Raw genomic sequence first — 18824 nt, forward strand, 5'->3', positions numbered from 1 at the left:
ATATTTGACTCATTTGTTCAACTTAAATGATTAAAAGTCTGTTTTGTTTATGTTCACGTGAACTTGTCACGATAACACATAGTAAAAAATGCATCAACAATGAGTCATAGAAGTTATTTATTCAGCCCTCAGATCTTATCATGGTACAGAAAAATAATAATTCAAAAACTCTTCACTAAGAAAAAAATACATCATTTAACAATAATATTTTTTGTACAATATTGTAGAGCCTAGTCCATAACATAACACAGCACATTTAGTAGACATAGCATACATCTTGTCATCATCATGAACAGTTTTTTAGTTGTTTAAAGTAAGTATAAAACTAGGAAGCAGGAAGTTTTGGGGTTTTTTTCCCTTTAAATTCCCTTGAGCATATTTCATTTCACAAGAATTTTAAAAGCTGCAGTTAATTTCGTCAGAGGTGCGAGTAGCCAAGAGTATTCAAGAGTATCGCATATGTCAAAATAATATTACTGAAGTAGAAGTATAAAGTAGTGGTCAAAAAAATAAATAAATCACTCCAGTAAATGTAAAAGAAAAAGTATTTGCTGAAACTACTACTCAAGTAGGAACAAGTAAGCACAATTCTCTAAATGTAATTATAATTTCAAAATGGGAATGATACAAATAGTGCATACATTCTGGAATTTTCTGGATAGATAGACCACAAACATTTGAAAAACTAAATAATATGTGAAAAATACAAATTAAAAAATGTAGTATTGTCAATATAAAGCTTGTATCATGTAATGAAGTAATTAATCAAGTTACAATGTACAATATACTGTATTTCTTAAGAAGGATGAAGAGTCTGAAAATGACTACAATTTACTAAAAAGTACCTCATTAATTGATCTAGTTGAGCTCAGTGGAATAAATTAAGTTGAAAACAATACAAATACAATTGCTTAAATGACGTAAAAGTTATACAAGGGCAAGAGATGACCAAAGCTCTGAGAGTTTCCCTGCCCTGGTTATGACAAATCTAAATATGGCCCAAGGCTTGTACTGAGAATAGATTAAAAATTATTCAGAAAATGAGGAAATGTAGGCTATAGGGGGATTCAATAAATTATTAAAGATTAATTTCTAACAAAATCTTATCTACGTCTAGTTTTGAGTTTTGTAACTGTAATGAAGTTGTGGCTTTATTCGACTTCATCTTAAAGCCACATTATGTAACTTTTTTCTTTTAAAAAAATTGAATAAAAGCATGTGTATGTTTTTATTGCATTGAAAAATAGAAAAACAGGTATTCTTATTGTGAGTGGTTTTTGCATCTCCACAAACAAAAATGATTATATTCCATTATTATATTATTGCAGGGGATGTGTCCGCTCGAGAAAGTTACTGTTGCTGTAACATTACGTATATGCAAAGCCAGTGTTATGAGCTTTTGGTGTTCCCTTATAATTAACTAACTCAGAGTAATTAAATGATTAAATGATTCATGCATATTTGGTTAATCCTCTATTAGCCCTAGCGCATACAGCCTCTCCATACTCCCACCCACATACTTCCTCAAAAAATGTCCTCTGGGTCAATTGGTTCAAAAGCATCACAGAGCTATCAAAAAATCTGTTGTGTTTTTACAGTGAAATGCCATGAAGAATCATTGGTCTTGTTTGAGAGCAGGTGATTAAAGTTGCATCCAAACAATGTGCAAGCAGCTTCACACCTCATTTGGTCCTGGTTTGAGCCTTGTTTAATCCTGATGTAGACTTGGTTTGACCCTGTAGTCCCGGTTTAGTCTTGGTACATGACAACTCAATGTGCTCGGGGGGAACCAAACTGGTGACATTACAGTTTGCAAACCACCCACTGTACCAAGGCCATTCTAACAGACAACCACTCTCTCTCATGTTCAGTCTCTATAGGAGCATTGTTAAAATGCAAATGTTTTTTCCTGGGTTACGGGGAATAACTCTGTGGTTACTCGCACAAACTTCCAACATCTTATCCGTCAGCACAAATTAGCTTTTTTTCACTAAGGCTAATAGTGGTATTATTCAACCACAAAGACATGATTGCTATCAAGTTAACATTCTGAAAGAAATACAGTACATCAAGTTTGTGAAACCAGTCTTTAACGATTTAAATGTTTAGTCATTTAAATCTAAAAGCGTGAATAGTCCATAGAGTTATAGTTGATTATGACATTAAATTATAGAATGTTGTGAAAACACTATCTAATCGGTAGGATCACGCCTTATAAACATTTCATTTCAGAAGAATTCAGTCCATTGTTAACCAGATGAGCTGTACTATAATGCATTCTCACTGGAACACAGTTCATGAGTTGAAACAGGAAATGTGAAGTAACTGAGTACTGAAGACAGAAATGTAGAACAATTCAGGATTATTAAAAAATGCATGAATCAAATATCAAAAGTAAGACCATGATTAGGGAACACTGTTGAAACAAGATTGTTTGTGGGGCTCAAATTATAATATCTCTAATCACATTAAAATGATGTAACCAAATAAATTGTAATTGTTGCACAATTACAATGCCAAATTCTGCATCAGGAAATACTAAGTGGGCTAAGACAACAAGCCTTTGAAAAAATGTCAGCATGCAGGTGTGACTGCACTGACCTTAAAAATATCTTTCCAGGAAGTAATGGTCTGAATACAGGTGCTCTGGCATTGTTATGATTTATTATCTCAAAGTAAATCATATTTACAACCATCTGCACCAGTTACTATGTCAATAAGGGTCACACAACTTCACGTGACATTAAATGCCTTCCTGTTTGGGGAATTATCTAAAACATATTTGGATACATTTACAGGGCACTCTTGTTTTGAAAATAGAGATAAGCATAAAAAATATATAACATGCTATTTGTTTCTTGTTCTTTGTAAACTGCAGTATTGATTTAGTGTATATGAATACTCATTTTAAAGCATTGTAAACAGAATTATATTGATTTTATTCAAAGATTTTCTGCACATGTATGAATCAATTAAAATGCAATTAATACAACCAACGATGAAGGTATACCATTATAACTTGGTTTGGTTGAAAACTCTTGTTGTTTATGTCCCCTTTATATCTATTTGCATTGTTGCTTACTCCTATTAAGCATGGTAGAATTTATTTACTTACTGGCAACTAATGTTTGACTTTTCTCAAATGCTGCTCAAATACATAAAATGAAACATCTAAACAAAATATTATTATTACTTTTTATTCTGTGGAATGTAAAATACATACATTTTAATATTACCAAAATAAAATTCAACAGTATTTTTACAGACTTTCTTGCAATCACTGAAATGCCTACATCAGTTGAGAGTGCATGTTTGGACACAGGAGTTTTTTTTACATTATTGGAAATTCTCCCTCAAAAAGAAAGAAAGTACTGTGCGTGATAATGGGGGGGGGGAAAATACAAATCCAAGAACTTGTCACAAAATACAACATACAAAATGTTTTTTAAAATATTTCACAATTTTCAAAAGCAAAAGAAACTATTTTTGTTTTATTTCAACCATTTGACCTTGCATCTTACATCCCAGCTAGAGGTGAGCGATATTGAGAGTTTCATTTCAATAACAATATTCAGAGGATATTTTAATAAGGCATCAGGAATGTGCTAAAATGTGCCTTTAAATGGTTCAAGTATCGCACAAAATGCAAATGGACAAATAAACCAAAAAAGTGCAGAAAGATCACGTTAAACCCTCATTCGGGAGATTACACCAGACATTTCTGTTCTTTCTTCAGGTCATTTAATAGTTTTAATTTCAGACACTTTTCTTGATATTCTAAGCGCAATAATTTTTGGGGGTTTATCATTGTTTGTAATACCAAAAAGTTTCAATTTAAACACATACAGAAGAATTGACAAAAAGACTCAAATATGGAAACTTATACAAGAATCACATTTCAAAACATGTTTGTACAGATCTAAACTACAGGTAAGCCATTTATAAGTAGAATAAGACAGGAGATTTTCGTGTTTGTAGAAGAAATTATGGTACTTCAAAAACTGCACCCTTTGCGATTTGCCAGTTGCATCCTTTCCGACAATATCATACATTTTTCAATATGTCCCCCACCTCTAGCCCACATTACCTTAAAATTTAACATTCATTCATACTCAGCTATCAGCACCATCATGCCTACTCCAAACAGCAGAGCCAGTATCTCCATGAGGGATTGTCCAAAACTGGCCCGACCCACCAACAGTTCAGGGAGCACTGTTACCGTAGCAATGTAAACAAAGCCCCCTGCGGTAAAGGGCAAGATCCAGGCAGTGGCCGCGGCTCCGACTCCTTCAGCCAAAAGAGAACAGGCGGTCCCAGCCAGAGCACCCACGGCTGTGAGCAGCTGCAGACACATCGCCTACAGAGGGAGAGGAGGAGAACTAGTGTGACATTTTAACTGTGATTCAAAAAAAGAGCTATGTATTAAAGAGGCACAATGTAATTTTGGTGATAGAAGGCCCACCATACATTACTGGACATGTAATTGCTTTGTTTGAAATGTCCCAGAGTGTGGCATTAAAGGCCCTGTACAGATATTTTAACAGGAGCTCTTGAGGTCAAAATAAGACCACTCTGTACTGTCTGCATCTAATTATAAAGAGTTTTACAGTCTGAGAATCAAGATGTGCACGTTAGTACACTAGTTGATAGATGTATAGTCATGGTAAAACTCCGCTCTGGTCTCTGACGGGTATGAAAAGATCGCCTGGTGCTGGTGCAAATTCAGCCTGGAGGACCTAACTTCACTTGCATCTACTTTACCCGTTCTCCAGAGTTTACCTGCTCCCAGCCTTCCACACCTCACTCCAGTTTTCACTCATACCACTGCATGCTCTCTGTATCTAATTGTAAGACATTTTATTGATTGATAACTCGTGAGAAAGAGCAGTGTGTAAAAAAGCACGAACACAAGCACACATTAAACCTGACAACAAAGCATCACTACATTACACCTACACCTTAGGCTCCACCAGCTCCACACATGGCACCATAGACTATAGATGACACTAATATACTCAAATGGCTCCACCAGAGTCATTAAGACTAAGCTTACCACTCCCAGAAGAAATGAACAGTACTTAATTATTTAGTTAAGTCAACAGAGTAGTCTGAAGAGGTGCTAATAATAGTATGGTTATTGTCTCAACAGGTAGGAGTAGGAAGAGACCATTTTTACAAGCCCAGACAAGACAAAAGATTGGGTTCACAAAAATGAAACAAGGGGGGATGGGGATATATATATATATATATATATATATATATATATATATATATATATATATATATATATATATATATATATATATATATATATATATATATATATATATATATATATTTTTTTTTTTTTTTTTTTGGTGGTAATTGTAGCCAAGCCTTTTGAAAGTACACCCTCTCAATAGGTGTAACTCAAAGGTGCAAAATTGATTTTTCTCATATATGAACAAGATCTTATTTCATCCCTAATAATAGAGTTAATTCTAATGATATTGTAAAATTAAAATATATATTTGTATATACTGTAATTAAAAATATTTTCAGTCAAAGTAATTGGAGGTTCAAACTTTACTAGAATAATTGTTATTGTCATCTATAAATATTAGGGCTGGGCAAAAATTTTAAAAATTAATCACGATTAATCGCATGTTATATGCAAAACGAATTAATAAATTAAAAAATATTAGTATAAAATAGTATAGCGCACTTTTATTGGAAATGTAAATGAAAGAGCCATACATTTGTTGTGCAAACAGCATTTCTTTCACAGAGGAACCCTCAGAGCCTTCAAGGTATTCAGTGAAGGCTCAAGAAAAAATATTGAATGGACTTTTGTACCACTATTATATTTTTTGAATATTTTTTATGCAGTGAGTAATAAACACTACACTAGTAATAATTTCCAGATCATTGTTATAAACTTGGACTGACTTTCTTGGGAAACAAAGGGTTAATATAATTGAATGGAAATGGACCAATCACATTTTTTCTTCCAATGGTATCTGGGTAAATCAGTGACTCCCCCTGTAGCACTGAACTAAAGAAATAAGCTCAGCTCAGAGCGCACAGCTGGTTCGGCCAGAGCCGGAGCCGGAGCCGGAGCCGGAGCCCAAACCTGCTGCCGGGCCCGCGGCTCGTGGAGGCTCGGACACGTTGCATCTCATGTGGTCAGAAAAAAGTGAAAAAAGTGTAAAGAAAAGACATCAAACTTAAAGAAACGCGGTGGACTTTTTCAAAATAAAAACCAGTGAGAAACGGATGTTTACAATAAAATTAATAAATAAATAATAAAAACTGAGTTAACGGCGTTAATGACTTAATTAGTTAACGCAAAATTAACGCATTAACGTGCCCGGCAGTAATAAATATTCAAAATTTTAAAAAGTAAAATTACTAAAAAGATCAAAACCAGTATTAGTAGTTTTAACTCACATTGTAAATCTATTGTAACAGAAACTGAATTTGGACATAGAACATACTAAGTTAAAGTGAGGACTACAACTATTAGATTCATTGTAATTTGGTAGAATTATTTTACATTTTTACTTTATACTAATTTCTTAATGGCAGCTTAAACTTCATGCCTATTGAAGTATATCAAGCAAAAGTTAAAAAACAACAAAAAGAACTTGAAAAATGTATTTAGTATGTTGATCCTATATTGCTGAATTAGATTGTACAGCTTTTATTCTATTACCTTTTTTTTGGTGCATCCTGACTGAACCAGAATGGCAAAGTCTCCAATCTCATGTGGGACCTCATGAAGCAGGATCGTCAGTGTGGTGACTGCGCCAACTGCTGGACTGACTAAGAATGACGCTCCGATTGCCAAGCCATCCGTGAAATTGTGTGTGAAGTCTGCTGCCAAGTTTAGGTAACCAGACACCTTGATATCTGTATCGATGAAAAAAACCACAACAGTGCAACATTAAATTGTTCCGAAACAACACTGAGTCACATCTCCTCCCTTTGTATTTTCTATTCTGAATTGAGAAGGCATGTCTTAATAAGAGGGTTGGTACCCAATAGGTCATGATGTTCAGCACTGCTACAAAAACAAAACTGGTGTAATTAAAATAAACAAACACATATGGCAGAATGCTATGAAAGAAACTAATCAGGTGTGAAATTTGTAAAAAGATCACTTATTTGTCTGAATCATGCTGTTGATGTTGACGATTTGCCTTGGGTGTTCCACAAGATGCCATTTAACATTTCTATCTTGCATTTATTTAATGAATTAATTAATGTTTCATATTGCTCAAAAATACCTTGAAAAACACACATTCTTACTGGGAGAGGGTTTGTCTCTCCACAGATATGACCTGTAACTTGACCTGCTGGTGCTACCTGCTTGTCTCCATGGAGATAAGCAAGTTCAATGCCATGCTGTGGAACATTCTAGGCAAAGATAACATCTTTGCCATCTGCAGACGGCTGCAGATGGCTTACCCTCCAAGTAAGTAAGTAATTTATGTTCCACTATTTATTGCCACAATCACAATTGGTATTTACACTAATAGTAATTAGTACTAGGAAACATATAAAGATAAATGAAACTTGTGAATCATGAGTTTAATCTGCTGTTTTACATAGAAATACAAGAAAATACAGAATCTTCAGCTAACTCACTTACTAATAAAATCCTTACAAATCAAAATAAAATAATTAACAAATACAAACTTCCGTCAGCTTAAGGCTGCCACACACTACAGGAGAATTGGCCCGATTTAGACTGCAGATTTGCTTCTCCTCGAGTTCAGGGAGGCATGACACAACTTTGTGTCTTTGTGAGCGAATGTCAGTGTTGACTCTGAGCTTCTCTGTCATATCATAACCACCCACTGCATCAGCTAATAAAACAGAATGTCAGGGGAGACTGAGTGACAGACAGACAGAGGTGCAAGATACAAAGTCAGGAAACAGCGAAAATAATGAGGCTTTATTACTCATCTTTCGTAAAGATGTAAATTTAAACTAATACAACAACATCCATAGAAATTCTCGTGTGCAAATAATGACATCCAGTCCGCCAAACAGTGCTAATGATCTAGTTTGAAGCATCTTTAAAAGCAGAAAGGTGAGAGGAGTTCCTCATGTGTTTGAAGCTACTTCCTGTGTACTTTATAGTCAACCTTCTGTGCATTAAAAATCATGTGTCTGACGTATTGCACTACAATTCACTAATAACACAGTTTTGACTTGCATCTAACTAGAGGTGCAGTGCTCTGATCTTTTGAACACTTAAGAGTCTCAAAGCAAGTCGTTTTACTGTAGACAAGAAACCGCTGACGCGGGTGCACTCTCAACTGTGTAGCGTGTGGTACGCACTCAGCCATATCCTGCAGCAGTCTTTGCACTCTGAGATTTAAAATCTCAAAAGATTCTCCTTGTGTCTGTGGTGTGCACTTTTTGTTGCACAATTAAAAATCGTTTAAGACTGAAAAATCCTGTGTTGTGTGGCAGCCTTAAGACTTCATCAACCATGTTCAACTTAAACATATAGTAAGTTTCAGTTTTTTTAATCACTAATAATAAATGTAAAAATTTTACAATGTCTTTCCAGATTGATAATATATAATCAGAAAATATTGTGTTTACCTGTACTTTTCTTCTCCTGCTTGATGGCCGGCTTTTTGTCTTCAGTCCTTTTGTCCTTTTTTTCCTTCTCCTCCTCTCCATCACTGTCTTTTTCTTTTGGAGCAGCTAGAAGATAATTACATATATCAACTCAACAGTTGGTAATGAACTCATTTTTTTTGTAACAAGCATTGCAATTGTGATTATATTTGCAGTTCATATTTTAATAGCTGAAATCTGTTCACATCCATACACAAGTTTCAAGTAAACTAATCTCATCTTAGAACAAGTTTGGAGAGATTTAGGGGTCAGGAGATAAGTTACATGTAAAAATGTAATATGTGTTTTTTTTACCATGTGAGTGGCTGTGAGAGTGTCCATGGCCGTGTCCTCCTTTTACCAGACGGACAAACTTCTCCACAACCAGGAACGCAATGATCCCGCCCAGAACCCACAGGCCTACCGACATCATGTGACCATGGGCTGCTCCTGTAAAGATCAAATAGACTTAAGTTATACTGTAGCTTTTGAATTCTTTAATTCTTTTCAGTATTCATAGCCCTTTTCTATTCTAATTTAAGGTAGGTTTTATGCTGATTAGCAAGTGAAATATAATGCTTTTTAATTGTATTTTAACAAAATAATGTTGAACCTGTTTTAATAGCATTTTGAAGTTTTCATTCTTCTATTATCTACTCAATTTAAAAAGGTACACTGTAAATTTTCTTGTGGCTATACTGCTTGTCTAACTGGAGATGCTATTGCTTTGCCTGGGAATTAAACTTCAGCATCAGATATCCATGTAGACAAGTAGGTGGCGCCATCTGGCCAAGTTCAAGTCTTTTTCAATGTACATTTAGCAATAAAAATACCTGTAATGGAAATAAATGCAGGATAGAAAAGTTTAATACCATATAGTGGGGCATTCCATGCAAAGTAATAACATCTCCGCAGAGCTAAGCTGGTAGTAGACCCCCCCACACACACAATGAAACACAGTGAAAATATGTAAATAACGAAATATTAAAGTCACACACCGTGAGAGTGTCCGTGGTCTTCAGTGTGATGCGAGTGTCCATGATCTTCTTCATGATGTGAGTGGGGCTCTGTTCACAACATTACACTGTTATTACATTTTTAAAGTTAAAAAGGGTAAAAGGCATAGATGTGCCCAAGAATAATTTATAATTAATTAATTAATTTAAATTAATAACAGATCATCACACTGTTCAGTAAATTAATTAAGTTAAAAAAATTAATAATAATATGAATTGATTATTTAAATAAATGACTCCTTGGAGCCTGGTACAAGACAGTGCAGGTCTATTTAAATGATTATTTTGAACATTATTATTAGAGAGTTTGTTTGTTTGCACACAATAAATAATTGGTTATCCATTTGTGAATGCCGACATGCCTTGACTGAACATGTTTTCATTTAATTGACTGACAGGACAATGTACATGTGTACATTAACATAACTGAAGGGAAGCAGCACTAACCTAGAGCATGTGGGATGAGGTGGAGGAAGGCATCTCCCAGGAGCCCCCCGGAGGCAAAACTGAGAAGTACTTTGAGCAGGTTCTGGTGCTGGTCGCTGTTGGACTGGACCGGGATCAGAAACAGGATCAAGAATGGTGCTGCACTGATCAGCAATGTGGCACCCACTGCCTGAAGGGAGAAGTAGAACACAAATGAGTAAATTATAACTTTTATCATATTGTGCACTCCCTGAAAGTATGAAACTAAGAATAAAAAGAGAATTAAGCAAATGTCAAAAACATTTGAGAATGGTTCCCAACTATAACTGACCAAACTGCATGCTTATAGACAAAGTACAGTGGTGCCAAGCCAGAGTTTCAGGAGTTAAAATGGGCACTATGTTACGTTTGAAGTAGAGGGTCAGAAACCTTCTCTCCATGGAGATGTGCATTGTTGTTTTTTTAATACAACATTAAAGTTATTTTAATGCTAATTAATTTAATGCTATTGTGTTCCACAATAGCATTAATAAAGCAACCTCAATGCATTAAGCAAAAAAATTTTTTGCAACAAAAACACCTGTAATTGACTAAATGAAAGTTAATACCATAATGTGGAACATTCAAAGCAATAACATTTCCATGAGGCAAGCTGGTGACAGACCCTCCATATGAAAACTTGCATAGCACACATATAAATGACTAATTGAACAAAGGCATCTCTACTAACAACTAGTAACTATTTGCATATTTCTTTGATAAGCAGACCTGAGTCCAGAGCTCCACTAAGTCCCTCTTTTCTCCTTCACTCTCCATCTTGTCACTATGTGAGTGTCCATGTCCACTCTCTTCTTTGTGCACGCGGACTATATTTTCATCACTGTGCCCGTGGTGGTCACCATGGTGATGCGCATGGTCATGTGAGTGGGCATGTCCATGGTCATGTGAGTGGGCATGTCCATGGTCATGTGAGTGGGCATGTCCATGGTCATGTGAGTGGGCATGTCCATGGTCATGTGAGTGGGCATGTCCGTGCTCTTCCTCTGTTGGGACATTGGCCTCTGCGCTCCATTTACTTGCTCCGTGGAACATCTTCACCTGCGGCTCATGTGCGTGTCCATGGTGATCATGGTCGCTATGTGAATGTCCGTGGTGATGTCCGTGTCCGTGGTGATGGTCTCCATGGGAATGGCTGTGAGCGATGGCAGAGGCAAACAGGAGTATCAACGATGTGGCTACTATCAGAGCCAGTAGATGTGTACGGCCCATTTTAACCACTGCAGAAAAAATAACACAAGAAAAAGAAATTAAATCCATATAATGATGTGCTATTGGTTGATGATCTTAATCGACTGAATGTTTTATTAGTCAACTAATTATTAACTAATTGCTGTCATTATAAGGATTTATACTGCCACAGGCACAGCAGGAAAAAAAAGTATGGACAGATTAACTGGGGTTTTAGGGGTGGCTGGAAAGTTTAATGTTCCTTTCGCTTTTGAAGATGCTGTAGTGCTGCTCCTTACAGAAGCTTTTCACAATGAAACATGCACATTAAAATCATTCTGAGAGATTTTTTTTTAGCACCAACCCCCCATTTAGTTGCTTAATTGACTAAAGACATGATCTGTGAATCATGTCTTTAGTTAGTCGACTAATAATTTTAGTAAATTAGAGTCTTACAGTAATGTGCCCCTTTTTTTTTACATTTGTTAGCAGGTAGCAGGAGTAAGAGCTCCGTTATATGTAACTCTGTTATAATTATTACAAATAACTATATGTATTAGTTTATTAAATGAATATAAATCAGTTGATCTATTCATGCTACAAATGTGTTTTGCAGTGATGCAGGAGTTCCAAACACAGTACTAGCCAACTGTAAAGAAAGATGCAGAAAAGGAGGGATTTTTTTGCTACGTGCTTTGTTATTTACGTCATCAGGCTTTAAAAGGAGGATTAACTCTTAATGCGGTTACTTTATCTGGTAGCAAACAATGAAAGGCGGATGTCAAACAAAGACAACTCAGCAATCAATGGTTTCAATTAACTTTGGCTAAAGATGCTAACTAGCTACATATCATGCTAACACATTGCTGCAGCTAAAACAAACTCGAAAGTAAAAGCCATTTCTTACCAAAGTGTGCGGATATGTCTGCTCGTGTGCCCACTCGATAATACTTTCTACACAGCCAACTCCGTGGGACTGAAGCGCTAATATTCCTCTTTACAATGGGACTTGTGCTAGCTGTGAATAAGACGTGGCATTACAGCTGAATGAAATCTCGCGAGAACAAGGAGCATCCCTAAAGTATGAGATCGATAACGTGCATAGACTATATACATACATATATGTATACACACACACACACACACACACACATACACATTCTCTATGGTAACCTGCATCACTCATGAGATATTTATGGTTTATTGTTTACTCAGAGTTTATTTATATTTTTATTTTATTTATTTATTTATTTAAACATCCACAGTTTGATGTCACTATGAAAAAGGTTCTTATATTTGCTTTTAATACAGTTCATCTCCTTTCACTCCACTATATACATTAATTAAACCTGATTAAATTAAAGAGTTAAAACGTAGAGCCGGGCTTGGGAGACTTGAAAAGAAAAAGGGAGCATAAGGATCTTGAGTCTGTCTCGTCACTCCATTATCTGTCCCTTGAGGCAAAGTGTGTTTTCTGCTCTTTGTACAGGAGGGGGCACCAAAACTCAAACACCCTGGAAAGTCAATTTTCTATGTGCTTATTTAGGCCTGCTCCCAGTTTTCTGTGAAGTTTGAATTAACATGATGCAGCAAGAATAGGGCATAGTAGGGACATACAGACATGGACAAAATTGTTGCTACCCCTCTGAAATGATAAAAAAAAAAAAAAAAAATCAACAATCATCACTGAAATAACTTGAAACTGATAAAAACAATAATAAATCAAAATTTACTGAAAATTGTCCAACAAAAATCAAACATTGCTTTTCACCTGTGGTTAAACAGAATCATTTGAAAAACTAAATAATGAAACTGGCCTGGACAAAAATGATGGTACCCTTAACTTAATATTTTGTTACACAATCTTTTGAGGCAAACTTTGCAAACAAACGATTTCTGTAACTGTCAATGAGACTTCTGCACTGGGCAACTGGTTTTTAACCCACTTCTCATGAGCAAACTGTTCTAGTTGTCTCAGGTTTGGAGGTCGCCTTCTCCAGACAGCATGTTTCAGCTCATTTTACAGATGTTCGGTAGGATTGAGATCTGGGCTCACAGACGAATACTTCAGAACAGTCCAGTGTTTTGTTCTTAGTCATTCTTGGGTGTTTTTAGCTGTGTGTTTTAGGTCATTATACTATTAGAAGACCTATAATCTACAACTGAGACCAAGTTTTCTGACACTAGGCAACACATTTCATTCCAAAATACCTTGATAGTTTTGAGATTTCGTTGTACCTTGCACAGATTCAAGACACCCTGTGCCAGATGCAGCAAAACTGCCAAAGAACAAAACCAAGCCTCCTCCATGCTTCAGGGGAGAGGTAGGGAAAGTGTTCTTTTCTTGGTGAGTTTCATTTTTGCGTCTGTGAACATAGAGCTGATATGTCTTGCCAAAGAGCTCCAGTTTTGTCTCATCTATCCAAAGGACATTCTCCCAGAAGCTTTGTAGCTTGTATATGCATCGTGGCAAATTCCAGTCTCACTTTTTTTATGATTTGCTCTCAGCAGTGGTGTCCTCACATGAAGTCCACTTTGGCTTAAACTGTGACGGATGGTGTGATCTGTGATCTGACACTGATGTACCTTGCCTTTCAAGTTCACGCTCTTTGGTTACCATTCATATGATCCATTCTCTTCAATTTGTCATAAATTTTTCTCTTGCAGCCATGTCCACGGAGGTTGGCTTCAGTCCTGTGGACCTTAAACTTCTGAAGAACATGTGTAAGTGTAATCACAAGAACATCAAGCTACTTGGAGACGGCCTTATGGCCTTTATCTTTAATTTGCTTGTCTATCATTTCCTTTCTAATCTCCTGACACAGTTCTCTTCTTCGCTTTCTATGGTCCATGTTGAGTGTTGTATTCATCATGTCTGAAGACACTTACGATGCCAATTAGAGAGTGCAGACACACCTAAGTTTAACATGTTCATATTGTCCAGTTACTTACAATCTTTTCTAGGGGTGCCATCATTTTTGTCCAGGACAGTTTCATTATTTATTTATTTATTTATTTTTTTTATAATTCTGTTTAACAACAATTCAAAAACAGTGACTGATATTCCTTGGTTATTTTTCAAGAAGTTTTTATTTATTATTGCATTTCTCAATTTCCAGTTTAATTTCAGTGACCATTCTTGATTTTTCTTTCATTTTCAGAGAGGTACCAACAATTTTGTTCACGTCTGTAAGGGACATATGGGACATTTAAACAATTTCTTATCAAAGTTTCTTGCTATGTTGTTTAAGTATGATGCTGCAAATACTGATACTGGAATCTAACTGGAATAATAAGACAAAGAAAAAATATATGCATATTTATTTATTTTTAATTATTATTTTTACATAAAGTTAATAATAAAGACATTCAGATTCTCTTTGCAGTAGATAAGGAACTACCTCAACCAATGAAGTTGAACAGGTTTTAGGTAACTCATTTATTATGAAAATGGAATGAGCACCATTTAGTTTTCATTTATACAAAAACCCATAGGATGCAATTATGTAAGTAAACTAATTGTAGCACACTGGCACATTGCAAATTATAACATTAAAATGAGCCTAAATAAACTGTTACATTAGGAGTGACACACAACATGTATCCTATGTGATTTAAATAACATAAGCACATAAAACTGTCACACAGGTTAAGCAAGTCGTGTGTTATGTGGCCACACCTTCACTGGAGATGGCATTCCCGGATTAAACATTTAACCATCGTGGAGGTAACATGTCTGCTGCCATGTCGACAGTCTGGTTATTAATACCACTCCTCATTACTCAGGTATCCTCTTCAGGTAAGGACATTTGTATTGTGACTGTACACTTGTTTGTATGCTATTAACAACCTGCAGTGTATTTACAATGGCTACTATCAAAACAGTTGAGAATCTAAATGACAATATTCACACATTTACTTTCACTGGGACACAAAGTCAACTGAGAAACACAGTATGTTTCTGCAGCTAAATCAGAATTTTCCTCTGATCAATAAAGTATACTAGTATGCCTCTCTCTTTCATGGTAGCTACAGTATAGAGATGGTTTCATTCATTCATACATTTATCTGAACAGGGGATGATAGCTGCATTTCCTTTTTTTTCTTGTGACTGTTGGTCTGGCTGTTTGTCTTCGGTTGATCTGTGAATGCTTCATTGTTTTATTTCCTATTCCTGTTTTTATTTCCTGATGCATTTTTGTCAATCTCTGGCTGCTGGTGCTGGGGATTATTCATATCAGAGAGAATCCTTTTAGGTTTAAATCATCTGCATTTCACAATGGAAAATGGCACCTCAAATGAGATATCCATGTGAGGCTCATTCTGCTTTCTGCAGATTCATCTTAAGAACCAAAACTACAAATGATAACATAAACAACTTGGCCATCATGTCCAGTGTTTTTGTAATAATAAATCTGCATTACAATATACCAGTAAAAGCAATGTTTGATTTGAACATGACTTTCTCATATCAGGGGACACTAGGTTAACAGAATAACACTTTAAGCCCTTCAAGTTAGTTATAAACTTTGCTCAGGAACATAAACTGTGTTTCATTTTATATGTCATTATTCAATTCACAATGAGTTTTTTAATGTTTAATCCATAACTTGATCTTTTCTTCAGTCCTCCCCTCTATGTCCCTTCTGCAGAAGTCTTCCTCGTCCCCGGTCAACTGCCATGCCACGGGTTTCTACCCCAACAGAGCCAGGCTGTTCTGGACTAAACATGGAGTCGAGCTCCATGAGGGTGTGGAACCTGGGGAGATCCTGCCCAACCACGACGGGACCTTCCAGATGAGTGTGAAATTGGATGTGTCCTCTATCCAACCTGGAGACTGGGGCAGCTACAACTGTGTGTTCAGGTTTAGCGATGATGCTGACAAAAGCATCAGCATCAAACTGAACAGAGACGAGATCAAGTCCAACTCTCGTAAGTCACAGAAAAACATATAACATTATTACCAGTAAATGGTTGCCCAGAAAACAGTGCAGAAACAAATTATTTTTACACACATTGTTTTAAAATAAGTGTATCTTTCCTTTTTTTTTTTTTTATGACCATTTACCACACAACAGGGTTGCAATTTGCAAAATAGACTGCTCAAGTTATCAAACACTTTTTGTTTCAGTTGAAAATAAATGTTTGAGTTCAGCTCAATCTCATCTGCAGGTTTCATTGTGTTTTACTCCTGAAGCTGACCCTAAGCTTTTAGAAGCTTCAGTCTTTACTTCCTTAAAGTAATATTTATGATTTAAGAACAAAAATGCACATGGTTTAAATAGGGGTGTCATATTAACATTAATTGCGATTAATTAATTACAGTCATATTTAGCGCGTTATGTTTTTTAATCGCGTTAATCTAATTTTTAATCTCTAACTTTACTGTTTCTGAATGCGAGTTGCTTTATTATAAAATCTGTTTTTATGTGTTGTTGGGACAACAACACACACACAAAAAAACACATTAATAATTTTTTTTTATTTCGGTAATTCCACTCATTGCCGGAAACCCACACGCGCGCAGTAAGAGCGATGTAAACGTCATGTTCACGTTGGCGGCGTCAGTCACACAATGGACGAGGTCGAAGAGCCAGTAGAACAGAGTCAGCAGTGCACAGGTAAAAACACATTCGTGTCTTGGAAATTATTCTCCCGACGTGAAATATAAAAGAAAATAACAAATATAAAATTGCCTACAACTTAAATGTCACTGGTGAAAACAACCTGCATAGGCTCATGATGTCTGCACTACTGTCCTATAGTGACCTGCCACATGACATGGGACACGCACACAAACACAAACACAAACACAAACACACACCTTCATCATCGTCATTAACCTGAGAACGCGCGGACCACGTTTCCTTCTGTAGTTACTGCGTGGACACCGACGTGCTCCCTGCGCCGCGTACGTTTTCTCGCGTACGCTGCGTAAACCGCGCTTCCTCCTGTGCGCCTCAAAACCAGAACTAACACCAAGACTAAAACCGGGACTAACCCAGTCCAGGTCTAAACCAGGTCTAAACCAGGACTAAACCAGAACTAAAACCAGAACTAAAACCAGGTCTAAACCAGGTCTAAACCAGGACTAACCCATTCCAGGACTAAAGTAGGACTAAAGCAGGTCTAAACCAGGACTAAAACAAGGACTAAAACCAGTGATTTCATATATAAAGCATTTCTCTATCAATAATATTTTTAATATGGTTAAGGAAAGACTGGACTTTTTATTGTCTTTAAGTAGACAAAAGTTATTATGTTCAGATTTCCTCGTCTTTGCTACTTTACAGCAAACAGTTTCTTATTCATGGAGACTTGGGCTCAACAGCCAATTTGGAGAGATTTGTTAAACAATAAATTACTTTATAAAGTCACTTTTTTTGTTCTATATCAGTCTTTTGATCTGCCACAATAATGCAATAATGAATTTAAATGAAAATACCTCAAATTGAAGGCTTTTCTCAGCAATTTTTAGGTGAGATTAAAAAGAGATTAATTAGATTAATTAATTACAGATCATAATTAATTAATCTCTCAATTTTTTTAATCGCATGACAGCACTAGGTTTAAATTAACACAGTTTCCTCATTTGCTTTTTTCAGGTCCCTCCTCAAAGTTTCCCATCGGCCTCGTCGTTGGAGCCATTGTAGGTTCTCTGATTATTGCCATTGTCTTTGTCGGAGTCTGGAGATACAAGCAACGTTTTGGCAGAAGACAAGTGATAACATAAAACACTATCAATAAATAGTATGAATAAGCATTTTAACCAAATGCACTTCAAATCTGCTTCATACAACCAAGATTCAGGTTTGAGTTCAGAATTGAGTCTGTGCTGAAGAGTCTGTTTGTGAACACTTTGAATAGAAGCAGCTACATCAATATAAATATGTAAACAACTGCATCACATCTGAGGATGTACAGACAGTATTTTTACTTCTGGAGCCATATTAAAAAGTATTACTGTATATTTTACAAGAGGAGCCATTCATCTGCCTGGTGTTGTTTATTTTAGTTTTGCTTGTTTGTTTGTTTGTTTTTTAATACCATTAATATTTTTTGTTAGGCTTGAAGATATAATACTGTATTCTTCATAATTTTGTCCAAATCTCTTAAAGAGGTTTATCTCTGGGTCATCTTTGCTCATCTAACACCTGTAGTGCTGAATAACAGCAAATAAAACTTCTCTGGGCTTTGGTAATTTCAGTGTGAAAGTTTGATTGACTTTGATCTTTAAATAGAATTAAGATGTGAGTCCGAATGAAACTAAATGGACCAATGATAAAGTCCGGCTCATTTCAAAAAACTTATTTTTTTTTGTGCACTAATAAATTGCAAACTATTTTAAATAGCTTTTAAAAGGAAAACATTTTGAAGCTATAAATGATAGAAAAATGATTTGGGAACAACATCTCCAGGACAGATGTTCAATGTTCTCCCAGACAGACAGACAGAAATTTTAATCAATCAATATTCTTGTCATTGAGTAAAGTCTACTTCAAGTTCACACGTTCTCAGGGGTGTCTGCAGCCGGCTGCT

General features: G+C 35.8%; 2 protein-coding genes across 2 annotated transcripts; one reads left to right on the forward strand and one right to left on the reverse strand.

Annotated features, from left to right (window-relative positions):
• Positions 1-3181: 3181 nt before the first annotated feature.
• slc39a7 (solute carrier family 39 member 7) lies at positions 3182-12350 on the reverse strand. The gene is made up of 8 exons (XM_020939290.2): positions 12193-12350; positions 10827-11335; positions 10080-10248; positions 9615-9683; positions 8932-9066; positions 8599-8703; positions 6695-6891; positions 3182-4357 (listed from the first exon to the last, which is right to left on the reverse strand). Exons 2-8 carry the CDS (start codon positions 11325-11327, stop codon positions 4103-4105), a joined length of 1431 nt encoding a protein of 476 aa, XP_020794949.2. The 5' UTR covers positions 11328-11335; positions 12193-12350; the 3' UTR covers positions 3182-4102.
• On the forward strand, positions 12262-18465 carry LOC110173333 (major histocompatibility complex class I-related gene protein-like). Its single transcript, XM_020939335.2, has 4 exons — positions 12262-12366; positions 14934-15084; positions 15912-16217; positions 17891-18465. The coding sequence occupies exons 2-4, from the start codon at positions 15018-15020 to the stop codon at positions 18016-18018; spliced, it is 501 nt and encodes a 166-aa protein (XP_020794994.2). The 5' UTR covers positions 12262-12366; positions 14934-15017; the 3' UTR covers positions 18019-18465.
• Positions 18466-18824: the final 359 nt, after the last annotated feature.

The sequence above is a fragment of the Boleophthalmus pectinirostris genome, unplaced genomic scaffold (genome assembly GCF_026225935.1).
Source record: "Boleophthalmus pectinirostris isolate CB_2022bp ecotype Guang Dong unplaced genomic scaffold, ASM2622593v1 HiC_scaffold_1191, whole genome shotgun sequence".
NCBI lineage: Eukaryota > Metazoa > Chordata > Actinopteri > Gobiiformes > Gobiidae > Boleophthalmus > Boleophthalmus pectinirostris.

What these genes read in the sequence shown, in the direction of transcription:
- slc39a7 (XM_020939290.2), bottom strand. Translation starts at nt 11,327, where the DNA reads ATGGGCCGTACACATCTACTGGCTCTGATAGTAGCCACATCGTTGATA. An exon ending in CCTCATCCCACATGCTCTAG is followed by an intron (nt 9,684 to 10,079) that starts GTTAGTGCTGCT and finishes TGTTGTGAACAG; the next exon opens with AGCCCCACTCACATCATGAA. An exon ending in CAGGATGCACCAAAAAAAAG is followed by an intron (nt 4,358 to 6,694) that starts GTAATAGAATAA and finishes CTCCCTCTGTAG; the next exon opens with GCGATGTGTCTGCAGCTGCT.
- LOC110173333 (XM_020939335.2), top strand. Translation starts at nt 15,018, where the DNA reads ATGTCTGCTGCCATGTCGACAGTCTGGTTATTAATACCACTCCTCATT. An exon ending in TACTCAGGTATCCTCTTCAG is followed by an intron (nt 15,085 to 15,911) that starts GTAAGGACATTT and finishes TCTTTTCTTCAG; the next exon opens with TCCTCCCCTCTATGTCCCTT. An exon ending in CGAGATCAAGTCCAACTCTC is followed by an intron (nt 16,218 to 17,890) that starts GTAAGTCACAGA and finishes TGCTTTTTTCAG; the next exon opens with GTCCCTCCTCAAAGTTTCCC.